At 35.5% G+C, this 20194-nt stretch overlaps 1 protein-coding gene across 1 annotated transcript; it reads right to left on the bottom strand.

Annotated features, from left to right (window-relative positions):
* Positions 1 to 9574: 9574 nt before the first annotated feature.
* IER3IP1 (immediate early response 3 interacting protein 1) lies at positions 9575 to 19922 on the bottom strand. The gene is made up of 3 exons (XM_051969656.1): positions 19752 to 19922; positions 10521 to 10622; positions 9575 to 9787 (listed from the first exon to the last, which is right to left on the bottom strand). The coding sequence occupies exons 1-3, from the start codon at positions 19840 to 19842 to the stop codon at positions 9732 to 9734; spliced, it is 249 nt and encodes an 82-aa protein (XP_051825616.1). The 5' UTR covers positions 19843 to 19922; the 3' UTR covers positions 9575 to 9731.
* Positions 19923 to 20194: the final 272 nt, after the last annotated feature.

Genomic DNA, 20194 nt, shown 5'->3' with positions numbered 1-20194 from the left:
AATAGGTGAGGATAAAGAGAGGAGGACACTGGAAACAGGATTCCAGTGGGCAGAGAGTCCTTGGGGTGCCAGGCATTGTGATGACATGTTTCGATCCTCTGCAAAGAGAGGGCTCCAGCTTGACTCTTTTATAGTGAGAGATTTAGCTAGAGGGGTCTGTGGGTAGAGTCCCAAGTTGACTCCTAACTGGGTTTCAGTGAGGGCTAGAGTTTGCTTGGTGGGGATTGGGAAACCTGAGCAGATCATTAGAATGGGGGCTGAAACAGCCCAAGTTGGCTCAGATCCGGGTGGGGGCTGGGAGAGGTCCAGATGTTCTATTGGAATTCAAAGGGATGCTTTTGACCAGGATTTGTGAATCAAAGCTCCTAGCTTCCTGAATTGGTATTATGGGGTTGGGAATCAAAAAGGAATAAATCAATCTAGTTTCTTACAGGGACCACAACTCACACCAGAATAATGGTCATCCAGACTCTACTAGATTGAAAACTACCACCTAAAGCACTTCAATTCCATTTTTGGACAGCATTAATTATTCAAAAAATTATCAACAAGTTTTTCCTTTTGTTAAGTACAACACTCCTTTAATTGCTGTTAATTCCCACTCTTTGCTCTTCATTTTGCTTTGGGGCAAGAATCTCTTTCATATGATGATCTTTCAAAATTTGGAGGACAGGAAGTTTGATCATCTTCTTAGTTTTCCCCTTCTCCCTCCAGTATTCTTGATTCTAGGCTAAATTATATAGAGTTCCTTCAACCAATTTTTGGATGAATGAGTGATGAAATTACCTTTTTCTTTATAATAAATATCCTCTTCCTAGCAAGTTTGCCCACCATGCTATTGCTGAAGTTTTCTCCTTTCTCTTTCTACTTTGTAGAAATATTCAGGGAAGAGAAGTTTATTTAATTCAGTTTGAGCCAGTCATTTTCTGAGTATTATCATGTTTAACAATTCTGCAGGCTTCAATTCTTTTTAAGATTGTTCTTCAGGAGGCTCAAATGGGCCCAAACTCATATTACTTCCCGTTTTCATGTTAAGACCTAGATATCCAGCTGAAAATCAACACTATCCATTAAATCATCATTATCCATTAAAATGAGGCAGACAAACCAGTCCACTCTTCCACTAGCAGTGTCATGACCTCAGCCACTCAAAAAAAAAAAAATCTACTATTTCTTAAAAAGTGAAACATTAAAAGTAGGTGTCAGAAAGAAGGAAGTGAAATCAGAAGAGCAATGGTTAAAAAGTAAGATACAATGAGGTCAGATTTAGGAATAGAAGCAAAAAAGAGAACAAGGTTCTGCAAGCTTGGAATTGAATTGATTTTTATTGAATGAAAACCCTAGGAAAGTGCTTATCACCACATTCCTGTCCTCTTACATGGAGAGGATTTTTTTTTTTAATTTTTTAACAACTTGGTACTTTATAAAGACCTAAATAACTACTCTGGATAGGATAGGGGCAGTTAAAAAAAATTGGAACACATTCCTGAAATTATAATAAATTAGTGAGAAAATACAATTTGCTTTTTGAAGACTGCTTTAAAAACTTCCACTAGCCCATTTCTCTTAAGGCCTGTGTTAAAATTCTAACTCCTATATTTACTGGTCAAACAGAAATGATTGTTATTTACATTCAATCTGAGTCAATCAGGACCCAAACAATGATCAAATGGGGGTTGGCCTAGGACTTATTGGTAGCCAATGAGAATCAGATTTTGGTTTAAGACAAGGTTCTTGAATCAAGCTATTCTCCAATTGATAAATGGTCAAAGGATATGAACAGACAATTTTCAGATGATGAAACTGAAACTATTTCTACTCATATGAAAAGATGCTCCAAATCATTATTAATCAGAGAAATGCAAATTAAGACAACTCTGAGATACCACTACATACCTGTCAGATTGGCTGACAGAAAAAGATGACGAATGTTGGAGGGGATGTGGGGAAACTGGGACATTAATGCATTGTTGGTGGAGTTGTGAATGGATCTAACTATTCTGGAGAACAATTTGGAACTATACTCAAAAAATGATCAAACTGTGCATACCCTTTGACCCAGCAGTCTTTCTACTGAGCTTATATCCCAAAGGGATCTTAAAGGAGGAAAAGGGACCTGTATGTGCAAGAATGTTTGTGGCAGCTCTTTTTGTAGTGGCTAGAAACTGGAAATTGAATGGATGCCCATCAATTGGAGAATGGCTGGGTAAATTGTGGTATATGAATGTTATGGAATATTATTGTTCTGTAAGAAATGACCAGCAGGATGAATACAGAGAGGCTTGGAGAGACTTACATGAACTGATGCTTGAGTGAAATGAGCAGAACCAGGAGATCATTATACACTTCAACAACAATACTATATGAGGATCAATTCTGATGGAAGTGGCTATCTCCGGCAATGAGGATCCAATTCAGTTCCAATTATCAGTGATGAACAGAACCAGCTATACCCAGTGAAAGGACACTGAGAAATGAGTGTGGATCACAATATAGCATTTGTACTCTTTCTGTTGTTGTTTGCTTGCATTTTTGTTTTTCTTCCCAGGTTATTTTTACCTTTCTAAATCCAGTTTTTCTTGTACAATAAGAGAACTGTATAAATATGTACACATATATTATATTTAACATATACTTTAACATGTTTAACATCTAGGACATGGAGTGGAGGGAAGGAGGGGAAAAGTTGGAACAGGATTGTTTGCAAGGGTCAGTGTTGAAAAATTTCCCATGCATATGTTTTGTCAATAAAAAGCTATTAAGAAGAAAAAAAAGACATGGCTCTTGAAAAAGAAATCTAGCCAGTAAATCCCAAGATATCTAGAGAAGGGGGAGGTTCAGAGCTGCAAAAGAGGGAAAAAAATGCGTAAGTAGATAATGGTATGATATCCTATGTGGACAGAAGGAAAAAAAGGAGCGAAAGAAAGAAGTCTTCCCCTCCCCAATTTATTTTGTTTATTGTTTTTTGGACTAAGTGAAAGAGGAGATTACTGGCCATAATTGCTACCTTTCCTTAATCGGTGAATGGGTATGGCCTCAGTCAAACTGAGATCTGTTGAAGACCTTAGCTTAAAAAGATCAAGGTTTTCCATTTCATCATTTCATCCAGGGCCATCTCCAGTCATCTTGATTTATATCTGTCCACTAGATTCACATGGCTCTGGAGTGGGAAGTGAGGCAGGTGACCTTGCACAGCCCTCCCTCCCTCCTTCAAATCCAATTCACCTACATGTCATGAAATCACCTTCCTGATGTCCTCTTCAAGAATGAAGAACAAACAAAAACTTCTGTGAAAATATTTACTAGCTGTGAATATAACTAACTTCTCTGGGCCTTTTTATTTATTTATAAAATAGATGTAATATTTGTATCATTTATCTCATAGTTACGAGTAAATTTATTTATAAACATTAAATTACAAACACACACAAGCTATTAAAATACATCTGTGCATTCATTTTATATAAATTAAAATTACAGAACTATATATGTGTATATAAATGCACAGATACACACATATATATATGTATAGACATAAATATAGAAGATTTGTAATCTCTTATATGTTGGCCCCAGTTTAAGATATTTTTGATTCAGAAACCACAGAACCATATTTTAGCAGATAGTAACTTAAATGTCTACTTACATTCTTCTATTCTTTTATGCAGTTTGAATAAAAACCTTAGGTACAATGCCTATAGCTGCATATGCATACATATACATACACACATTTTTATGTATATGTGTATATATGTATATGTGTACTAGAACTGGTTTGGGTCTTGCCTTTAGATACCCAATTGTGTGAGCATATATTTCAACATTTAAAGCATTATGCGATTTCATATTAAAAAAAAAAAAAAAAAGCCAGACTAGGCTAGCATTTACAATAGTAAATCAGTCGTAATAGCCAGAAAGACTAAGCAAAGGTTCAGAGGCCTATAAAAAGTCCCAGCAGCTTGTGGACATTTGGAGTCCAGGATGACCACACATTGTTAATCCTTGGAACGGATCATTAGGGAAGGATGTGGGCAGGCACTTAAGTTATTGTCTGCTAAAATAAGATTCTATGGTTCCTGAGTCAGGACTATCCTGGGAAAACTGGGGCCAACCTATAAAAGCTTACAGGTCTCCTGTCAAGCACTGTTATAATTTAGATCAAGTGGCAGGCATGGAAACGGACTATTTCAATAGTTAGTGCTTTGTAACCTAACAAAGTGGTCTGATTGAAGCAGATTTTTGATTCTGTACTTGAGCCTGTAGGATATAGAGCTCTTGTTCCTAAAATGTCATAAAGGCTTGATGAGACTATTGCAGTACTTAAATTTTCATGTTGATTCATGTTATTTGTTACATTACTACTGGCTGTGTTATATTGCTATGTGCTAATGTAAATTACGTGTAATGCCTCCCATATTGATGGATTTATGTATACCATGTATATCTGTTTCAAAGTTCTGGCCCATATTGATGGATTTATGTGTACCTGTTTCAAGTGAGCCCCTTCAGAAACCCGCTAATCTGATTTGATTTCCTATTTCCTTTGGTGTTTTCATCTCCCTTCCTGAGGTGTCAGGGAAGGCGTGATCACTTTTGGGGGGTTCTCACCTCCTTGAGAAGTCAGGAAGATCATGACCACCCTATGTCCTAAAACAAAAGAAAGGGAGATATGTTGGAATCTTTACAAATTGCTAACTCATTAGAGTTGATAGATTATTGATCTGATCTTACAAGAAGATGTTTTGGGCCAGAACCTGAAACAAGGTACTAAGAACTAATTGATATAATGCTTGTATTTACACCTTTACTCATTGGAATTCACAAGCCTATGTAGGGGTGTGTGTGTGTGTGTGTGTGTGTGTGTGTGTGTGTGTGTGTGCATATACTGGTGTATATATATACTCATATATAATACCAGACCAAGGATTGTCATTCTTATGTTCTGTACAATTCATTACATATAATAAGGAATTTCTTCAAAATTGGAAGCTTTTAAAATCTGCTACAAATTCAGGTATTCTGCATATTTTACATGAACTTTTTGTAACAACGTATTTGATTATTTGGTATGTTAGTACTATAAAGCCATCAAGAAATTTGAAAATTATTTTCTAGGTATCATATCATTGCATGCCCCAGGCCAAGAGAAATGGCCTTTTTACTTGAAAAAGGAAATATTCAGTATTTTTCGTGTTTTGTAAACTTCTCATGTAAGCAAAAGGAAGAAATACAAAGAGCTAAAGCTGCCTAGGAAACAAGTAAATTTTATACTGTTGTGATTTGAATATCAATTTTCACCACTGGTTATTTGGTAACATCCAATATACTTTGACATGATTAAGTTAGTTCTTTTCTAAACTGAAGAAAAGCAGTCTAGATTCCTTACCCTTCTTGACATTCTGTGCCATTTTCTTTTTGAAAATTGGTTTGAAAATATTAATAATTTCTTTTCTGTGTAACAGTTTTTAGAAAGAATAACTTCTGAATAATGTAACAATGTAACTTTATTTACTATCCATGTGACACTGGGCAGATCATTTAACTTCTCAAGACTTCAGTTTCCTCATCTATAAAATAAGGGGGATGGAAAAGAACTGATATTCCTTCCAGTTCTAAATCTTGAGATGCTCTGATTTCTTTTTTTAAAAGGCTATCTTCTGTTTTTGCATCACTATCATTTTCAAGTTAGTCCCTCACTCTCTTCTCATAAAAGAATAAAAATAAAAAAGAGAAAGAAAAGCCCAATTCAGCACAGTAACCAATATATAAACTAAATCTGAGAGTATATGACACATTCCTCACTCAGTGTCCACTACTCCATTTGCATAGAAGGAAGGGAAGTGCACTTTCTGATTTCTTCAAGACCAAGCTTGGTCATTATAATTACATAGCATTCAGTTTCTTTTCTGTTTTTCTATTTACATTTGTGAATATTGATTTTTTGAATTCTGTTTACTTTACTTTTACAGTGGTTCCTATAAACTCTCTTGTGATTCCTGAATTCATATTTTCTTACTGTGCAATTATATTCAATAAATGCTATGCACCTCATACACTAAGCACTGAAACAAAGAAAGGCATAAAATTGGTCCTGCCTCTGATGTGTTCTAATTGGGGGAGGGGGAGGGTAGGGAAGACAATAAAAAATAGACTGGAAAGGGGCAGGGAGACAGAACAGTTGCCCAGTGGGATGAGGCATGATGAAAATTCTGGAGCCAAAGTAGAAAATGATCTGAGGACGTATGGTGATTTCTAATCTAAGTTGATTTCATTTTGCAGAATAAAGTTTTTAAAGATGAAGTCCAGGAAAGTAGCCATGTAGGAAAAGATGAGAATTCTCTGGATGTCATTCTTAAATAGTTGAGGATCAGGCAGGAGTTCTCCAATCAGAGTGAGAGGGACTCTTTGGGGCAGGCACTGCTTGAGTTTTACAATATTCATGTATAATTTGTTTAATGATTTCCCAGTTAATGGGCATCTATTATCTACTACTTAAGTTTCCTAATTTTAGCTATTACAAATAGTTTTGCTATGAATGTTTGTGTATGTAAGACTTTTCTTTCTATTTTTCAAGTCCTGAAGCATAATGTCCACATAAATGAATAAAAGGATATTTGGATATATGAACATTTTAGTCATTTTCTCAGAATTCCTTCAAATTGTTTTCTAGAATGGCTGGACAATTAACAGACCTACCAACTGTGTAGTAGTGCACTGTCTTTCACCAACCCCTCCAACATAAAGAATTTCCATTTTTGTCATTTTTACCAATTTGCTAGAAATGAGGTGAAACATCTAGGTAGTTTTGATTTCTCTTTCATATGGTTTGATAGTTTGTAGTTCTTTCAGAACTGTGGATTAAGAATTGTTGTAATGATTCTTGATCACATCCATTCAGGAATAGCCCTTGGTTATGTTTATGTATGTATTATGACAGAGCATTCCGTTTTTAACATACATATATGTGTGTATGTATGTGTGTGTATATATGTATGTATATAATGTATACACATGTGTATTTTGTTTCCCTTCTTATGCTAGATGCAGATTATGTGCAAAAACTTTTCATATCATACAACTGAAATTATCTACATTTTGTGAATGCCTCTTTGTCTTTTAATAACTCTCCCCCTAGCCATAGTCATGGAAAGGTACCTGATGGGGCAGCTAGATGGTGCAATGGATAGAGCATCAGCTCTGAAGTTAGGAAGATCTGAATTCAAATCTGACCTCAGACACTTAATACTTCCTAGCTATGTGACCCTAGGCAAGTCACTTAATGCCAATTGCCTCAGGGAAAAAAAAATAAAGGTACTTAATCTTGCTCTCTTTTAATTTTTTAAATGATGTTGCTGCTATAGTTTCACAAAATGGGTGCCCTCCAGTTTTATAGTAAAAGACAAAACAATTATTATATACAAATTTAGAAATTTTTTAAAATCAACAATATTGTCAAAAACTCCAAGAAAAAGTCACCTATACTTTTGCCTTTCCTTCTTTTTTTCTATTCTGCAGTTTCTTGCAATTTTCCTTCTGATTCTACTACTCAACTAAAACTGCCTTCTCCAAGAATACCAATGATGAGTATCTTAATTATTAGAAATAATGCCCTTTTCTTACATCACCTTTTCAGTCTCTCTGCTAACACTTAACATTATTACTTAATGGGGCATATTTAGGTAACACAGTGGTTAGAGCACTGGCCCTGAAATTAGGAGGACCTGAGCTCAAATTTGACCTCAGACATTTAATACTTCCTAGCTGTGTGACCCTAGGCAAGTCACTTAATCCCAATTGCCTCAACAAAAGAAAATGAAAAAAAAACACAATATTGTTACCTACCCTCTCTTCTTGTACTTTCAACCCTGAGTTTTCATGACATTGTTCTCTTGCTTCTATTTCTATACAATCTGTCTACTACTTCACTGGATCACTTTCTACGTCCAACTCCCCACATCTCCAAAAACATAACTTATTACCCCCTCAAACTCCCCTCTGTTTTTGCTAAGGGCACAACCATTCTTTTACTTACTCAGGTTTTCAACCTTAGTCATTCTCATCTCTTCTTCAACCCCCCCATTCAATCACTTGCCAAGTGCTGCTGATTCTACCTCTAAGTCCATTTTCCTGACAAACTGACCTATTTAATGGGCATCTCATCTTTTATTTCTGTGTTGCAAAGACTGTCCCCACCATGTCTCGAAGTTATTCACCTCTGTCTCTTGGAATTCCTAGTTTCATATACACATCAGTCCATATACTGTCTTTTACAAAAGTCTTTTCTGTATGCCTAGGTATTAATGCTTTCTCCCTCCTCAAATTATTATATATCTTTCCATATGATATTCCCCCCAGGAGAATGTAAGTTTCTTGTTGGAAGGGGCTGTTTTTTATTTTCTCTTTGCCTTGTACATATTAAGTCTTTAAAAACTGGATCAACATATACTAAGTTAAAAAAACAAGTGCTTAACTTAGAAATTCAAATTTATTTACAAAATTTCTCCAAAAACAAAGAAATTCTATTTTTTTTAAAATACTGCAACTGATATCCCCCCCTCCCTCCCAAATCATTAATACATAATTTCTACCTATTGTATAAAACTGTTTTTGGTATAAAAGTCCCCAGGAGAAGCAGAAGTGCTTTTTGAGTTGAGTCAATGACTTCATAAGAAGGTGCAAGAAGTAATGCAAAAACTTTTTTTTTTACTTAAAAAAGAAAACCAAAACATTATCCAGATGAAATCTGCTGTTATTCAGGAAGAAGAGTTAAGAGCATCTTGGTATAAAAAAGAAAAGTGACAGAAGTTGTGTTTTCAGACAGCCCTTAATTCACAATAAATCTGGCCTTTATATTGTAATAAAATCCAGTACTAAGTGTTCAGGATACAAGTACTGTGATAAGTTCTGTCAGAAAGATAATTAATTTTTGTTTTTTAATAAATTACTGTTGTAAAAAGGGTACAGTATTTTTCTATCAATGAAAAAAATACAAATTCTGTTCTGAGTTCACCAATCTGGTAAAATACTATATTAAAAAAGTCTTGGAGACATATATGCAAGAAAATCGGACAAATAAGGTTATGTGCTTCTTTAACAGGAATTCTCACTAACATTAGGTCGTCCGGCTGGACTGATTTAGATGTTACATATATAAGATTTTTTTTTAATCATTGACAACAGAAACAAATCAAAACCAAAATATTACTATTTAAAACTACTTTGACTAAAAAGAATTTCTTCAGAATCTGCCAAATGAATTAAAAACAATTAAAAAGAAAAGATCAAATTACAGGCGCATAATTTAACATGCTATAATTATTAAAAAGTTTTTAAACTTAACTGGGGTGAAGGACCTTTTTTCCATAACAACTTTGTCATTGGGAAATATACTAAAAAGAAATTCATCCCTGAGAAGTGAGAAATTGAAATCAAAACAAAAGAAACAATTCGGTGCCGTTTAAACAATAATTAAGATGGCATGGGTTGTTATTAACAGTCAGTGAACAAACCTGAACCAGTCCTGCTCCAAAAATCTGGTTTTTTGTAATGAAACAGCAAGTGGAACAATAAAATATCAGATAAATAGGAACTGTTGTTTTATTGTCAGCTTTGTAGTTTACTTCAAGTGCAAGCTTGGCCAGCTAAGCTACACATCCCAATAACGACTGAAGTGATGGCTCTTGCTGGTTTCTCCACTTCTGATTCTCCAGTTTTTTTTCTATTTTAGAAGTTCACCCAAACAGTAAGAGTAACACAATAGCAATTGAGTTTACTATTATCAGTGGCACTGCAAACAAACAAAAACAAACTCTTGTTAATATAAACAAACAATGTTTGGAAAATAAGAAGGAATACTTTTCAATGAATAATGAAACAGGAATAGATGACAATACATGCAAATTATTTGGAGGGAATAAAAATTGACTAATATCTTCTGGAATGTGGAACTCAAAAATCTTGCACTAAACATCAAGATTTAACAGTTCAACAGTTCTGTCCTTAACAAACTTATCAGCCCACTAGACATCATAAAGAGAGTAACTCTGAAGGCCTTGGTTTGTAAAATATTTAAATTTGGAGCTTCTAAACTTATTTTTCTTATAGCTTTCAATCAAACTAGGTCTATGCAAATCTCTATGCCTCTAGATTTGGTCTAAATTAAAAAACAAAAAAAACACAACCCCAAGAAAATGCATGCTAAGGTTTGGCCTAAGCCTCTGTAAAGCTGTCTTCTCATAACAATCAAAACAATCTGTACAAGTATATCTTTACTTCAATACGAGGAAACTGTTTCTAAGAGATAAAGTAACTTGCCAAAGGGCAAAGTGACAGAGCAAAGTACTGATACCAAATAAAAAGATTTCTCAGATTGTAAAACTCACAGGTTAATACAAAAGGCCCCACTCTAAAATGGAAGCATCATACAAAGAAAGAAGCCTATGCTCCTCAAACCATAACACAGAATTAATACTTTATAGGACAGGATATAATAAAATAGCTAAACTGTTTCTTCTCCTTACCTCTCATAACTGTTCGTACAGATCGAATGAGGTTCATTAGCTGTGATTTAATTCCTGGCTCCTCTCCAAATCCTCCAATTCCCTGGTCTGTTCCCCAGCCAACTGCATAATACAAAGATGATTAGCTATGTTAAAATTTATTATGCACTCACCTTACTACATTAGCAACAGAGCCATCCATCTTGAAAAAGATTAATCCAAGCTATTGTTAAAGATCCCAAACTATCAGGAAATCAGATTACCTCTAAGATAAAACAATAATAGTTAAAATATCTGAGGTCAAATATCTTTTACTTTTGACTGAAGGCAGAAACAAATATAAAAATAATTCATCTATAATGTACTTCTTATTTTACAAAGCAAACTTCAAACTGAAATACCCAGTAGTACTCAATTCAGAGAAGCAATAATGTAATACACTATCCTATTTTTAAAAAAGAAATAAAGAACTTTTGTTTCTCAGATTAAATCTACAAGTCAAAATAAATTGAAGGTTGAATAATTACTCAGCTAGTTCAGAACAGGAATTGGAATAGAGACAAGTTTTGTTGTCTGCTTTACTCAAAGGAATTATTGTGATTTAGACTTTATCAAGTTATAACTTTAGAATTTAGGTGGTATTTTCCCATCTAATGATAATGTCTGTCTACTCTTTGATTTAAATTCTGTGAATATATATTCCAGTAAAATCTGTGTTGAGCTGCTTTCTCTCATTCTTTTCAAATGATCTTTCCATCTTCTCTATTTTATTTGTCTTGTAAATATTCCTGGGGAAGGTAGGTAGCTTACTGGATAAATCAATGGGCCTGAAGTCAAGAAGACTTCATTCAAAATCATTTAAATCTAACTTCAGATACTTACTAATTATGTGACCCTGGGCAAATTACTTAATTCTGTCTGCCTCAGTGTCCTCATATGTAAAGTGAGCTGGAAAAAGAAATGGCAAACTTCTCCATTATCTTTGCCAAGAAAATCTCAAACTGGGTCATGAAGAATAAGACAACTGAAAAATGACTTAACAACATATGGTAGATATTCACTTTTTAAAACTTAAATCCCACTGTGAAAATCCTATTTTCAAATCTAGTTTTGAATAAGCTTTCTAATGATCTTTATTATCTTTCCTTTAATTTCAATTTCCTTGTCCTTGTCTAGATCTATGTTTTATTTAATCATAAGAATACTGGTTCACATAATTCATGTCAGTATTTAAACTTAGATGAATGAACCCCATTTTTGCTGGTTTTATTTATAAGAGAACAGAAATTTCAGGAAAATGAATTCTGATTAATGAAAAAAATTGCAATAAAAGCAATGATTGTTCATTTTTATATTATTAACAAATGTGAGTTACTGTATTGCCCTTATTCAAAATTCAAATTATAAAAGTGGCCTTCAACACTGCCCTTAAAATCAGTTTCAAATTGTACAGTCAATTAAGAATAGTTTATGTAAGGTGTTTGTTGTTTTTGCTGGTTATACATCTCAAGATGTACTGAGAAAACTTTCTCCTCCACAATACTTTCTCTTCTATAATACTTTTCATGGGCATCTCTAGAACAGCATTTATGTCCAAAAGCAGAGGGCTTCCATCTATAGAATGTTTTGTCATCTGCAAAAGTTAGTATCAAATGGCAGTGAGGACTGCCTAAAGTATAGCCATAGATTTAAATTTTATTCAACAAGCGTTTTAGTTAAGTGTCTGCTACATGCTAGACACTGTGCTAAGTACAGGGGATTCAAAGAAAGTAAAACAACAACAACAACAACAACAACAACAAAACAAATTGAAATAACAATTTAAAAAATAGCCCCTGCTTTCAAGAACTCTAATAGGGAAGGAAAAAGGCAAAAACTATATACAAGAATACACACAGAATAAAGTGGAGATAATCTTAGGTACTAAAATTAAGAAAGCCTGTGAAAGGGGTTTTCTTTGGGGGGGGTAGGGGGAGGCACAAAAGATAGGACTTCAGTAAAGACTTGAAGGAATTTGGGGAAGTAAGGAGTTAAAAGGTAAGAAGGGAAAGCACTTCAGGCATAGAAACAGCCCATGGAAATGCCCAAAGCTTAGAAATGGAGTGTCTATATGTAAGGAACAGAAGAGGCCAGTATGACTAAACTGAAGGGTATGTGAAGGGAAATAAGGTTTAAAAGAATTGGAAAAGTACGGATAAGTTAGGAAGGACTTTTAAAAGGCAAAGAAAGGATTTTTTGTTTGATCTTGAAGTAATAGAGAGCTACCAAAGTTTAATGAATGAGCAGGGGAAATAGAAGGTGGGAGAGGGATGATGATGATGCATCAGGCTGTGCTGATGATATTAGTAGCTGAATGGAAGCTGAACTGGAGAGGGGAGAAACTTTAGGCCAGGAGACCAACTAGTAGTATTTTCAATTTGCCTTCTTGTTCTAATAGGACTAGGAGGTTTCATGATTTCTTGAAATATATAATCCCAAATTCTTTATTTAAACACATTCCTCACAACAATTTTCTGGTAGAGCAATGATTCTTAATTTTTTTATTTGTATGATTTTCTAGATTACTTATTTTTGGTGTGAGATACCTTACTTTTTTTTTTTTTTTTTGTATTATCCTATTTTATTTTAACTTCTCTTTGGTCTATTCTATTTTTCAAGAGATCTATTATTTGGGTAAGGTTTTGGACTTCTGTACTGAGCAGTTAATTCTCTTTTCAGGTCTTTTATTCAGATTCTGCCTTTCTTTTCTGATTCTTTCTTCTAGAGCTCTCTTTTCATTTGTAATATCACTTAAAAAACTCATTTAATTTCTTTCAGGAATTCTAGCTGACCTTCCTCCAAGCTGTCTTTTACTTCTGGGTCTATGTCTTGTCTACCTGAGATTTCAGAAAAGTTCTTTACCATTAGTGTATTTTGTTTACTTATTCTTCTAGTTTTACTTACCTAGTCACAAGTCTCTGCCTCAGTCCACAATGAATCAGCCTGGTCCTGGGTCAAAGCCTGCTCTTATTTCGGTCCAATACACAACCTATCTGTAATGGATCTGAGATTGTATTCCACTTATCTCAGTCACTGTCCCTGCTAAATTGGTTGCCTCACTTACCTGCCTGAGAAACAGGGCTGTAAGCTCACTTCTCTCCTGAATCTTTGTTCAGCTAAGATTCAGTTCTCTTGTTAAAATGCTTTGTGTGGACCTTCTTAGCTAAATTATCTCCCAAGAATCTGCAGATCTTTAGCTACTATATATATGGTGTTAGCATTACAACATAATCTCTGAGTGAAAATCAGGACATTTTTAAGCTAGCACAAGATATCACAATTTTAAAGTTAAAGTCAGTAAGAAAATTGTTGCAGCATGGGTTTCTTGTTAGTTTTTGTTTGTTATAGTTTGTTTTTTCAATGTAAAAAATTACTTTACTTTTCAGAAGATGCAGCCTTGTTTTGTCCTCATACCTGATAGAAATATACTGCCACCCAATCATTCCAGTCATTTCTTGATCCTCTACAAACCACACTATTCTATGGAAGTTCCTAATAACCATCTTCTAATTTTAACCAAATCCAATGTGTTGCCCCCATTTTACTAAACTTTGTTGCAGCTTTTGATGCTAGTGACCAACCAAAACTTCTTGAAATTTTTTCCTTTTTAAGTTTCTTTTTCTAAGTAGGAACCACTACTCTGGTTCTCCACATCCAACTACTTTTTCTAACTTGCTGCTGCTTCTTTTTTTTTCCTCTCTTGTGACCCTATAGAGGTCTCCTAGGACTCTATCCTTGATCTTCTGCTCCCCCTCCCCCCCAATCTATTTAGTTCTTCGGAATGTTCATTCCTCCTTATGACTTCTCCGCATTGTACATCTAGATAATTGCCACATCCCAATCTCTGGTTTGAATTTTTATTTCATTGTTTTATTCCGCAAGCATGTATTAAGTGTGTATTCTGTGGACAAAACTGTTCTGAGGTCTTGGGATATAAGGATATGTACATAAGAGACTAATCTCTAGCAATCACCAATCTAATTTTGCGTTTGTGAAAAAGGGATATGGACATCATGCTACAAAGGAGACTAAGGTATGTTCAAATGACAAGTTCCGACAGTAGGGGATTGAAAAGGCTGCTTTGAGTTAACACATAATATGAAGGATTTCAATATAGTAGAAGGAATTGCATTAAAGGAATAGATAACAATCAATAAGCAATAATTTTAGTATCAGAGGACAATCTGAAGAATGAGGGTTAAGATCATTTATACTTCAATCGATAGGCAATGATTCACTGAAAGTTACATAATTAATTAGTGAAATGATTAGCTAAGTTATTAGAATCTAATTTGGACAAGTGATATAGTAAGCACTTATAAAATACTTGTTGACTTGACATGGTATGAAAAAAGGTTCTCTAAGATGTTTTAGAGAAGAGATAGCCTGTAGGCAAGAAGGCCAATTAGAAGGCTAATCTATATGAGAATTAGGATAGTTGCAGTGGCTATGAGAAGTGAGAATGTAAATGAAAGATACTGTAGAGGTAATAATGACAGAATTTTGCAAATAATTGGACATGTAGTTGAATCCTGCTGGAATATGAGCCTTAGGACAATGGGAAGATAGTAGGGCCATCAACAAGAATAGAGAAATGGGAGTTTGGATTTTTTGCACATGGAAGGGAATTGGTGAATTCAATACTGGCTGTGTCAAGGTTAGTTCGACAAGAAACCACTGAGGTAGAGTATAATTCATCAGACAGCTGGAAATACGGAATGAGAATTCTAGAAAATGTCTGAGAGTGAAATTAAAGATCTGAGAGTTCTTTAACAATCAATATACACACTATTAAGCAATTGTATACTGAAAACACTGTGGCAGGGCAAGAAAAACTACAAAGTTTAAACCAAATAATTGAAAGAACAGTACTTGATGAGATGGATAAGGGACAGAATATAGAAAGAAGAGGGTTAAGGAAAAAAAGTCTTAGGTAATAGTAAGATGAAGATGAGGGTCAGAAGTCAGAGTAGGAATGGTTAAAGAGGCAGAACGAACCAAGAGAATTGTATAACATCAAGATAGCTGAAGAGAATATATACTAAATGAAAGAATGATTCAAACTGCCAAATACCAGAGTGAGTCATGAAAAATGACAAAAGAGAAACCACTAGATTGGATTAATTACAGGTTATGTTGAGTAGAGTTGTAGAAGAGAAGTCAGATTGCAAAGTGTTGAGTAATCAGGAAGGAAGACAGTGAAAGAGAGAGAGGAAAAATATGGGCTAATAATATGAGAGTATGGCAGGGTCAAGAGAAGATTCCCTCCTCCCCCCCACCCCCATGAGAATATTTGTAGGTGAATTGATAGAAAGGCAATAGAAAGATTGAAAATGTTTGAGGGGAAAAGGATAATTTATATTATTCCATTTAGTACTTTAGTACAGGGAAGGTGATAGGGACTGAATTTCAATTGGAATGGTGAACTCCCAAGTGAGAAAACTCCTTCAATCAATGAAGGTAGGCACCTCTTCTCAAACTTACAGCCTTAGAGAAGTATCTAGAGCATTAAGAGGGGAAATGCTTTGCCCAAGTTAACACAGCCTTGCATGTTTCTTAACTGGTTTCCTTAACTTAACTCTCTCCCTATTCCAATCTGTCCTCCACTCTGGTGGCAAACCATATGACTCCCTACAAAACAAATTCAAATATAAACAAGCATCAAATATAAAGTCCTATGTTTGGCATTTTTAACTCTTTATTCAAGGCCCCTTCTTGCTATTCCAGGTTTCTTATTACTTCTTTCTATAATATAATCCGGTTTCCTGGGACTGCTGCTTTTCCTTTCACAGGATACTCTACCTCCATGCTCCTCTTAACTTTCCCTCTCCACTGTCACTGTCTTGGATGTTTCCTATTTCCTAGCTTTGTTCAAAATTTAGCTCAAAAATGCAAATTAAGGCAACTCTGAGTACCAATACACACCTCTCAGATTGGCTAAGATGACAGGAAAAGATAATGATGAATGTTGGCAGGAATATGGGAAAACTAGTACACTAATACATTGTTGGTGGAACTGTAAATGGATTTTAAACTATGCCCAAAGGGCTATCAAACCGTGCATACCCTTTGATTCAGCAGTGTTTCTACTGAGCTTATACCCCAAAGAGATCTTAAAGGAGGGAAAGGGACTCACATGTGTAAAAATGTTTGTGGCAGCCCTTTTTGTACTGGCAAGAAACTGGAAACTGAATAGATGCCCATCAATTGGAGAATGGCTGAATAAATTATGGTATATGAATGCTATGGAATATTATTGCTCTGTAAGAAACAACTAATGGAATGATTTCAGAGAGGCTTGGAGAGAGGCTAGAGAAAATTACATTAACTAATGCTAAACGAAATGAGCAGAACCAGGAGATCATTATAGAGAGCAACAAGATTATATGATGATCAATTCTGATGGACGTGGCTCTCTTCAATAATGAGATGATTCAAACCAGTTCCAATTGTTCAGTGATGAAGAGAGCCATCTATACTTAGAGAGAAGACCGTGGGAACTGAGTATGGCTCACAACATAGCCTTTTCACTCTTTCTGTTGTTGTTTGCTTGCATTTTAGTTTGCTTTTCTTTTTTTCTTGCGCAGCAAGATAATTGTATAAATATGTACGCATACATTGGATTTAACATGTATTTCTACCATGTTTAACATATATTGAGCTACTTGCCATCTAGGGGAAGGGATGGGAGAAGAAGGGGAAAATTGGAACACAGAGTTTTTTGCAAGGGCTTTTTGAAGAACTGTCCATGCATATGTTTTGAAAAATAAAAAGCTTAAATTAAAAAAAAAATCAGCTCAAATCTTACCTTCTGCAAAGAACCATCCCCTGAGAGTAACTTTTATCTAATCTTTATATATTTTCTATGTACTTTGTTATTTAACATGCTGTATTTCTTACCCCTTATTCCTCAAGAGAATATATTCTAATTAAAGATTATATATTTTTTCCTTTCTTTGTATATTCAGTGCTTAGTATAGTGTCTGACACATAGGAAGTACTTAATAAATGCTTACTGACTACTTGATAGCCAGTGTATGTCAGAGGCAAGGTTTGAACTTAGCCTAGAGGACAGCACTCTATTCAGCTAGCCTGCAGTCTCTGAACTAGTTTATATTTAACTAATTGTTATGTATTTGTCTATTCTGATAAAAAAAAAAGTAAGCATCTTGAGATCAGAGTCCTGTCTTACAAACCTACAATACCAGTGTTGAAAACACAGAAGGCATCAAAGATTTCATATTCAATGAATAATTTCAGAATTTGCTCAAGCAAACAAAATATCCTTATTTAATATAAAATACCGAGCAGTACAGTGCTAAGCATCACATAACATTAAGAACCCACTAACTGTGGAAAGACATTTTAGTCTATATTTTTCTCTTTTTAAATCACTGGTTTCTTTAGAAGACACTTGTGTCTGCTATCTTGCAAGACTACCCAATGCCAAATAAAATATCAAGCATATTAGTTACATTAAAAAAATAAGTGTACTCAGAACCTGAGCTCTTCATCAATCAATCAATAGATATTTTAACTGAGACTGAACTATGTACAATGAACTATTATTCCTCAATTATTTGTCTCTTATCAGTACTTCTGACACAGTATTCTTTCTAAAAGCTGAAAGAAAGGAAGATAAGAAGGCTGGAAAATGGGCAAAAGGAATGTTGGTAGGAAAAGTACATAAGAATAAGAGAAGGAAAACTAGTGTGTCTATTGGAAATTCAGAGGATACAAAGTTATCAGATCTGGCTGTTACAGACCTTATGGAATTAAGTCCAATCTGAATCTTAAACCTAAGAGGATTCATAAATTGAGAAAGAGGTATCAAAAAGGACAAGAAATTCCACAGTAATAATAAAGAACACAGGAAACACACAGGTTGATTAATAGCAAAACTCCCCATTTTACCAAAAAAAAAAAAAAAAAAAAAAAAAGCTCCATGGAAATGTATTCTTAAAATACTCCAAATCTAATTGCAGGCAGAGACAAGAGGCAGTCATCCCAGTACTTTGGGGTTATTCCTTTTTTTTCAGTTATATCACTGGTACTTAGCACAGTGCGTGGCACATAGCAGGCACTTAATAAATGTTTACTCTTGAATCTTTCCACTGCCAATTTCAACTAACCAATCAACAAGCACTGATTAAGCACTTACTTTATTCATATGTGGATGTTTATATAGGATCAAAAGTCCTGTATTTAAATTACTCTTTGGATATTAGCTGAGTCATCACCTTACCTCAATGAACTTCAATTTCCTTATCTTTCACCTAAGTTGGACTAAATGGATTCTAAGATCTCTTCCAACTTAAAAAAACAAGCCCAAAGCTAGGCCTTTCTAAGACTCCAAATTCAAAGTTCCTTCCAATATATTACTCTGCATGATAATAAGGGAAAATATTTTAGTTATACACATTAATATGTAAACATATTTTAGATATAACCACAGGAATAGATTTTAGGTACAAATTGTTTTATATAAATATATTTAGGATACATAAAATGAATATATGTGTGTGTGTATGTGTGTGTGTATACCTACACATACACGTTAAGTGGTGTTGAGTCGTTCCAGTTATGTGGTTTTCTTGGCAGAGAGACTGGAATATTTTGCCATTTCCTTTTCCGTTTCATTTTACAGATGAGGAAACTGAGGCAAACAGAGTTAAGTGAATTGCCAGTCACACGGCTAGTGTCTGAGGCTGGACTTGAATGCAGGTCCTCCTGAATCTAGCACCAGCACTCTATCCATTGCATCACGTAGCTATCCTACATGCACACGCAAACACATAAACGTACGCTTACAACATATTTACTATATCGTTTGTGGACGCATATATACACATACGTCACTGGATAATACAACACGTTATCATATTATATACTGAAGCAATACAGACATGTGTAAACCCACACGGCTTCAGCATACTTCTACTGTATGTGGACACGTGTATATACACACACATCATTATGTAACAATATACCGTGTCACATTCACACCCCTGTGCGGGGAATAGATGCCCGCCCCCACACAACATACGCGCAGGAGCCTTCCCGCCCGGCGCCTGCCCTCCAGGAGCGTACATTTCTCGCTTCCCAAACGTTCCTCATTCATTCCAGACTCTCCCTTCCCGACCCCTCCGCCTCCCTCCCGCCCTGCCCAGCAAGGCCTCGGCCCGATTCCCTCACAGACCCAGCCAAACTCACTGTTCTTTAGGAAGCGCTCCTCGTGCAGCACGGCGATGGCGTTGACGCAGAGGAGGGCCGCCTGCAGCAACGAGTACAGGGTGAAGGCCATGGCCACAGCCCCAGCGAGCCGCCGCACCACCGCAGCCGCCGCCTCTCCGGTCCGCTTCGCTCTGCCTAGGAGACGTGGCGCCGGCGCCGCCGCTGCGTCGGGGACGGGAGCCTGCGGGGCCCAAAACAAGCGTTCCGCGAAGCACCCGTTCCTAGCTCGCTCACCTCAGCGGGCCTGAGCGGGGGAGAGATGCGGAGAGAATCTGGACTACGTGGCGGCGGATTGGGAATACCCCTCGGCTGGAAACATAACTACTCAAATCCTTCTGTTTTATTTAGCAATTAATAGCTTCAGGAAAATTTGTTGCACTTTTTTCTTAGAATCTTCAAAATGCTCCCCTTTCCCACCTCAA

This window comes from Antechinus flavipes, chromosome 1, assembly GCF_016432865.1.
Source record: "Antechinus flavipes isolate AdamAnt ecotype Samford, QLD, Australia chromosome 1, AdamAnt_v2, whole genome shotgun sequence".
Lineage (NCBI taxonomy): Eukaryota > Metazoa > Chordata > Mammalia > Dasyuromorphia > Dasyuridae > Antechinus > Antechinus flavipes.
This window is presented reverse-complemented; position numbering and strand designations above follow the sequence as displayed.

Coding starts and splice junctions, on each gene's coding strand:
- IER3IP1 (XM_051969656.1), bottom strand. CDS start 19,842: ATGGCCTTCACCCTGTACTCGTTGCTGCAGGCGGCCCTCCTCTGCGTC. Junction 10,623..19,751: donor GGAGCGCTTCCTAAAGAACA/GTGAGTTTGGCT, acceptor TGTATTATGCAG/TTGGCTGGGGAACAGACCAG. Junction 9,788..10,520: donor TGTACGAACAGTTATGAGAG/GTAAGGAGAAGA, acceptor GTTTGTTTGCAG/TGCCACTGATAATAGTAAAC.